The sequence below is a fragment of the Rhopalosiphum maidis genome, chromosome 2 (assembly GCF_003676215.2).
Source record: "Rhopalosiphum maidis isolate BTI-1 chromosome 2, ASM367621v3, whole genome shotgun sequence".
NCBI classification, from domain to species: Eukaryota; Metazoa; Arthropoda; class Insecta; order Hemiptera; family Aphididae; genus Rhopalosiphum; species Rhopalosiphum maidis.
This window is the reverse complement of record NC_040878.1, coordinates 76,838,649-76,846,508: the sequence shown is the minus strand read 5'-3', so window position 1 is coordinate 76,846,508 and position 7,860 is coordinate 76,838,649. Positions and strand designations below refer to the sequence as shown.

Genomic DNA, 7,860 nt, shown 5'->3' with positions numbered 1-7,860 from the left:
AAGGTTACTTACAAATAATCATATAAAAATTATTTTTATTTTTATTATCTGTTTGTAATATACTAATATGTTATATCTATGATGTATCTTGTATAAATATATAATATTAATAATCTGCTAAGCAACGGAATTCAAATAAAGCTCATTATTGTACGTCGACACGAGTTTCGATAGGACGTTTTATTGTTTTGAAGCTTCGATTGTACGTATATAGTAAGGGCATCATAATGCCGCAAGCATTATTACATTACAATATATACGTAGGTAATATAAGTAATCGTAATATGTAAATCGTAAATCATAAAATTAAGATTATTTAATTTTTTTTTTTTAATGAACATTTTGTATAATAAGTTTTTAGTTTTTCACTAAAGGAAATTGGCTATTCACAAAGTTACATGAGTAGTTAAATGGCCATGGAAATGAATTAAAATTTATTTCCTTAATGGTAAATACTAGATGGTTTATGTATAGATTTCAATCAGATTTTTCGTCATGGTTTGTATAAATTTGTCATTAAAATATTCGGGTTGGTTGGAACACACTTATATTATTGTGTAAGTTAAACTAGTTAGTAGTTATAGGTAACCAATGGCGTAGATATGATTTTTAAAAAGGGTGGAGGGCTCAAAAAAAAAAAGCTAAATGAGAGGGGAAAATTTAAAAATCCCCTATCCTTCCAAAACTTTTTACTTTAGTAGTAAAATATAGGAACAAATGAGGAACAATGAATATAATTTGAATTGATTCATAATTCACATTAAACACAATATATGGGAGATTATTCACTCCAATACTTCATAAAGTCAAAACGTTTGTATTATAAAATGCAACATCATTAAATGTATAAATAAAATAAATAATAATTAAATTAACAAATCTAGTTTTCTCTTTTTTTTTGCTAGTTAGTCTAACACTTTTGCTGCAATTAAATATTTCTATAAACTGGCATAAGTGTTAGGCCATTTAGCCGTCGCTGTAACAAATACATTTTCACACATTTTCAACAATCCCGTGAGTGTCTTTTTTTAGATTTCAGATAAATAAATGATAAGTACGTAGTACTTACTATGTACTAGTGCACTACGTATATATACGCGGTGAACTAAACCGGCCGTAGCGATGATGATCTCATTAGTAATTTCTCATAATGTAATAACAACGATAATATTATCTGATAACATTTTAAACACAGGCTCACAGAGGAAGCATAGCCCTTTTAGTCGAGCCTACATACATATTAATATATTATAAAGTATTGTCTTTATAAAAATAATAAGATAAGCTATAATAAAGTATAAACAGTCGTTATTGACCATTTCGACTAAATAAACATTACTTTACTACAAATAAAATAAAATAAAATTATAATGATATTTAGTATTGACAAAATTGTCCAAATTCAATAGCTCGATAGATCATAATATTACAAAATATTACATTATAGTGCATACTGAAACTGAATAATGTAAGCAAAAACAAAAAAAATAATAAAAAGCCAATGGGGGGTCTGACCCCCACACGTCCCCGCTTGTATAAGTATGTGCCACTGTAGGTAATAGTATACTCAATCCGTTTTAGCTTATTAATTAATATTTATAATATTATACGAAAATATTATAATACAAATGAAATCTTACCGTAATTTACGGAAACTAAGGTCTGGGATATAAGTTGCTGTGTCTTCTGCTACATAATATTGCTAAGTTTCTCTAAAACTGTACATGATTTTAAATTAATAATTTACACAGATATTGAGATATCCGATAAGTAGGTATAGGTCACGGACTAAGATCTTAGTCCGTGGTATAGGTATACCGCAAAACACCCATTATACTAGTAATACTAGTTACTACTATACTGCCACAGAATAAATATAATTCAATAAATATTAAAAAAATATTATTCTATGGTAATAATGGTAAAAAAAATGATAAAAAAATGTCTCGTACCTGTAGCACTCAGCAGTTTTGGGTCTGTTAACAATATGTGTGAATGATTAAAAATGTATAAAAAATAATATATGTAAATATATTTTAAACATTTAATATAAGTGTAATAAATTTTATCGACTAAGTACATTTTTTTTTGTAATGGACCGTTACTGCGCAACCGGGTACTGCGATAGCATTGGGTTTGGGTGTTCCATTTTACTGCCAAACTCGAAAATTCGAATTTCGTTTACTACCTAGTACCTATCAAGTGAATTTCGTTTATCACTGTTACCCGTCAGTATATAGTAGAGTGGATGCCGCTTAAAAGATTCATGGATGTAAGGTTCAGTCGCTTATTAGACTCAAAATCGTCTTAAACGGTCCAGACGTGTCCAAATACATTATAAAAAATTTGGTTATAAGACTCAAATTTCGCAAAAAAAAAAATGGTAAAAAATAAACATTTTTGGTTAAAATAAAAAATTGGTTTTCAAAAATTACATATATTTTTTGGTTTATTACTGGTTTAAATTCATGCTTTATAATGTGTGTGTGTACTGTGTACAACAAATTTTATCGCATTTCATATTTCTTTGAAATTATCATTATTGTAATATAAGTACGAAATATGTTTTCCAAATATTAGTTTATAACTCAATTACTCAAAACAAAACTAAATTACAATTTTTTTTCATAAATTATAAATACATCATACATTCATACATCTTTTATAATTTTTTATTAATATGTAATAATCTGTATAATATACCTATGTATTATAATTTTAATTTTTTTTTATCAGAATTTTTAAATTTATTCAATAATATAATACATAAATATTATGTATTAAAATAAATTAAAATTAAAGCAAAATATGCAGTGAAATAAAACTCATAAATATGTTATTACATTTTTTTCTCTACTTCGCCTATAAGATTCATTCGGTTATAACTTTATAAGACTCACTTTTTGCTGGTCCCAAAGTGAGTCTTATGCGGCGTCCATTACTCCACTGTATATAATATTATTTCTATTTTCACCACGGCAAATTTCAGTTATTAGATTTTGGTAATATTATCTATTGGCTATTATTATAAAACACATTACCGAGAATGTATATTACTGTATAAGTTATTTCTATAACATTTTATTAAGGAAATTGATGATTCTAGAATAGGTACTAGGATTGGGTATATGTTTTACATGAAGTTAAATCTATATTAATTATTATTTATTAGGTAAAGATAAATAATAGGTATGTGAAAGTAGAATGGTCAAAAAGCATAAGTTAGTCAAAAATTATTTTTTTAAATATTATCAATTATAATTTGTTTATGTTAAGGTTCTACAATACTGAATTCATGTGAATTTAAGTTCATAAAATAAATTTGGACTTTTTTAAGAGGGGAAGCAAAAACTATAATTAGTATGTAATTATTATCGATAAATATTTAAATTAAAAATTAAAAACTAAATTTTTCTTCTCGGCTTATCGGTTCATAAGGAATGATTGCTGCATTCAAAGGATCTCTCTATCCCTCTCTATCGTAGGTTGACTCATAGATCACATTCTGGTCTATTGGTTTCAGATCTTTGGTAATTACATTTTTTTCAAAATACTTTTCTAATTAATTGGCAATATATTGACACACTAACACACTTGAACAAACTCTTCTAATAAATATTTGGTTCGCTATAATTTTTTTTTAATTTTTCGTTTGTTTTTCGATCATAAATTTTATCATTATTACAATTATTAATGATGTACTAGTAAATTACTAATTAGTAAATATATAAATACTATTAACTATTAATAGTATTGTATAATTTATAATGATTAAGAACAATAAGAACAATTTAATTTAAAAAAATAAAAAATATTTTATATGTTTAAAGATGATTCAAAGATAGTAAAATTATTTAGAAAATTATACCAAGCGTAGAAAATGCTATTAAACATTTGATGAAAACTTGATTTCTTAAAGTGTTATTTATTTTTAAGTCGCCCTACATCAATAAAATAAAATCGATTTTGTAAAACAAGAACTAATTTTGCATTACAGTTTCTGTTTTTTTAAATTTTTTTTCCAATTATTTTGAAAATTACTGAGATTTTTTAGTTTTTGACTCCCATTTTGGGAGTCCCAAATATACCAACTAGATCCAGTAGTTTCAATTTGCTACCAGTAACAATTTTTAAAATAAAAAGTTTATAATTTATATTCCATGTATGATACCTTTTATAAATCATAAGTACCAAGCAAGGTGCATTGATGTATCCACCTTGATACCATGCACATGCTAAGATATAATGGACTGGCATCGAGTGCAATATCTGTGATACTATGCAAATGAGTGGCTAATTTTTGCTTATATTGTTATCAATTTAAATCAATTGTTATCTCTTTCTTGATAACTTTTTATCATTTATCACTTTCAATACTTTGAATATTTTTATCCGTTTTTATGTAATTAAAATTTAAGAATGTGATGAATACAATAGATGTATAAACAGTATAAACTATTTACTTCTTTCTTGTAAGTAGTAGCTGAGTAATATTAACCATTATTATTAAATAATATAATATACAATAGTATACTGACAAATTAATATATTGTAAATTGTATAAAGTTTTAGCTAGATATATAAAGTATAACAAATACAATGGAATGTTTAATTCCTGATATACTGTTTACTCTACTTGGCCACAAATCAGAAGTATTACAGTGTATTGTTGACAATGACAGCAATTTTACAGATGATGAGTATATCATTTTGAACAATGAAGACAGACAATTGTTAAAGAGTTTCTTAAATTTGGCCGAAGAATATCAGAAACTTAACACTGTTATTGTATCTTTTAACCGATTGGAGAGTATTTACAAAGAATCAGAATCAAAGAGACGTGGCTTGTACTTTGAAGCTTTTGTCAATGGCATGTTAATTGCTTTGAAACCATATCGCAATTGTATAAATGACATTGAAAAAGATTTATCAAATAACAAAGAAAATAAATGTTTATTGACTGAAACTTTAAGGAAAGTCGAACAACATAAGCCATTGATTGTTGCAATAAATAATATTTTAGATCAAATTGAACTTTCTCAGTTACATGGCGGACAAATATTAAATCTCATACATGAAGTAGTTTATATGAAATTTATGGATGACAAAGTTCAATTATCACTCATATTCAAACAATGTTTACAGGTAATATAACTGTATAGAAATATTTTTCTGCATAATTTGTCTTATAATTATCTGTTATTTTATTTTCCTTTAAGAAATAGAAAATTTATAATTTGTCAAAGTACATTAAATACAATGATTAATAAGTCATTAGATGGACTGAACTTTATTGAAGGGGATGTCTAATGTCTATTGATATCACTTCAACTATTATTATTATTTTTTCAATATTTATATAGGTATATAAAGTTTTTGTGTTTTTTGATTTAAGGTCTCTAAGTCGTTTATGTTTAAGCTAAGTTGAATTGCCAGATAGAGAAGTTGGAATATATGTTACCTAATTTGGACATTTTAGGGGTCTGTATGAAACATTTTGTAATAGGATAGGTTTAGCGAAAGGAATTTTGAATTTTAAAGTTTGTTTATAAAAAGATGTTTTTATCATACTTGAGAGCATTAATAATAAGATTAAGACACATTATGTAGAAGGACTGAATGTTACTGATGATTCTGAGGTTTTGATTACATACTATAGTTTGTCCTTTATGTATTATTTGTTTATAGAATAGTTTGGTATTGAGTGGTATATACAATTTAAGGTATTGGTTTTTGGAGTTTGTAATATGGTGAGGGATTTTGTATTTATGCCATTGTATTATTTGATTTTTATTAAGGTGGATACCTAGGACCTAGATATCTGGTAACTATTTGTTTGGGAATTATTTTGTGTTATCTGAAATGTACTGGGAGAGTAAAAACAATTAAGGCGAGCTTGCTTGTAATTATCATATTTTTCCAAAGACTGAACCTTTTTTGTAGCTCCTTTAGGTGAGTTTGAGGTAACTAGAGCCTAAAGATTAATTAATTTGATAAAAGTTCAAAATTAAGTTAATACTAGTGATGAAGTTAAGATGGTAATATTTGAGGTGAATAGATTGTACATAGCTGGCTCCTGGGGAATCAGTAGGGACGCCTGATTTTAAGCAATGGATATTCCATGGAGCAGTTAAACTTAAAAGCATACTGTAAAAGATTGTTTGATTATTAGATTTGACTATAAGAAATAAAGGGACAATTTTGTGAAGAAGGCTCTTATGTTTATCATGCCTAGCATGGTTTAACACTTAAGCTATGGAATTAAGAAGACATTTTAATAGTATTGCTTATTTTTTTAAACATTTTTAAATATTATAAAATTGTATTAAGATGTAAAAAATGTAATATTACCCTTTGTAACTGAATAATTTTTTTTATGAGATTTAATTTATTATAGGTGTTAATATCGCAGTTGAACACATTTTTCGCACGAGGAGTGATTTTTGATCCTCACCAAGAGTTTTTTATTGAATCAGAATATTCTAGAAGTACAAAAGAATTTAAACAATTTTCTTTATTACCCAGTTTAATGCCATCTTTTGTCCCTCTTTCAACTGCAAGCAAAATAACAAGAATTGGTGATGTTATCAAAAGTTTGCAACATTCAAATGACCAGTTGTCATCGATAAACTACAAGGATATTTCTATACAGTTGTATGGACACAAAAGAGATGAATTATTTTCTGATTTACTAAATTTAGTAAATTTGCCTTTGTTTACTAAAAATGAATTTGTCCAAGTAATTGACAAGTTTTATAATGTTGTGGATGAATATATGTTAAAAGCATCATTCAATAATGATAGTTTTGCTTATCATATGAAATTGGTAAGAGATTTTTATTTGCTGGGTAATGGAGAGTTTTATAAGCATTTTTTGAATAAAATGTGCAGTTTATCTCTGAAATCTGAGCATAGTTTACGTGCTATTAAGGTAGCATTTAATAATACAGTCCAAGATATTAAATTGCACAAATCTATGAATCAAGTGTTTGGTTTCAGTTCGTTAGAAGATAAAGAAGCTGATGAAACAACATGGACAAAAATTAAAGTTACTTTTGAAACCACATGGCCATTACAATTTATATTCACCAGCTCTGTTCAAAAAAATTATTCAAAATTGTTTGCATTTTTATCTCGAATCAAAAGAGTACAAACAAATTTGCATGAAATTTGGATTGAAAAAAAATCTAAATCTTTTGAAATAAATGGTGATATTGACCAACTGAAAACCAAATTATCATACTTAATAGATACTCTCTACAGTTACCTTCAGCTGGATGTCATCGAGGATGAATATTTTCTTCTTTTGGAAAAATTAACTAATGCCAATGATTTTCAAACAATCAAGCATATACATGATATATTCCAGACAAATATCATGAGAGATTCATTTTTGTTCATGGAAGAAGTTTACATAGCATTTAATAGAATTTTAGATATGTGTGAAAACTATTGTAGGTATATGACTGACATTACAGCGGCTTTAAATCCACAATATAACCAGTGTTTTGAAGAGTTAAATTTACTTTTTACCAAAAAACCGAATAAATTACTCTCATTGATAAACATTATTCAAGAAATTCACGTAACTCCAAAACCAAATCAATTTATTGTCAGATTAAATTATAATAAATGGTTTCTTCGAACCATATCTAGTGATAGCTAGAAATGAAATCTCTACATTTTGCAAGCACAGAGATAATATTTATTTAAATTAGGATAAGTTATAAATAATTGTAAAATGTTATTTCATAAAATTGAATTTCAATTAAAAAATATTATGTATTTTTAATTATTTATAATTACAGACACTTGTGAATATTTATTATTAAAAATAATTTTTATAAATATTAAATCATA

At 26.1% G+C, this 7,860-nt stretch overlaps 1 protein-coding gene across 2 annotated transcripts; it reads left to right on the top strand.

Moving 5' to 3' along the window:
• The first annotated feature begins 4,370 nt into the window (after positions 1-4,370).
• On the top strand, positions 4,371-7,800 carry LOC113552728 (gamma-tubulin complex component 4). Of its 2 annotated transcripts, XM_026955602.1 has the most exons (3): positions 4,371-4,472; positions 4,567-5,145; positions 6,398-7,800. In XM_026955602.1, exons 2-3 carry the CDS (start codon positions 4,600-4,602, stop codon positions 7,664-7,666), a joined length of 1,815 nt encoding a protein of 604 aa, XP_026811403.1. In that variant the 5' UTR covers positions 4,371-4,472; positions 4,567-4,599; the 3' UTR covers positions 7,667-7,800. The 2 variants fall into 2 exon arrangements, with proteins under 2 accessions (XP_026811403.1, XP_026811402.1); XM_026955601.1 differs by lacking the exon at positions 4,371-4,472 and having other exon boundaries at positions 4,488-5,145.
• The last annotated feature ends 60 nt before the right edge of the window (positions 7,801-7,860 follow it).

What these genes read in the sequence shown, in the direction of transcription:
- LOC113552728 (XM_026955602.1), top strand. Translation starts at nt 4,600, where the DNA reads ATGGAATGTTTAATTCCTGATATACTGTTTACTCTACTTGGCCACAAA. An exon ending in TATTCAAACAATGTTTACAG is followed by an intron (nt 5,146 to 6,397) that starts GTAATATAACTG and finishes AATTTATTATAG; the next exon opens with GTGTTAATATCGCAGTTGAA.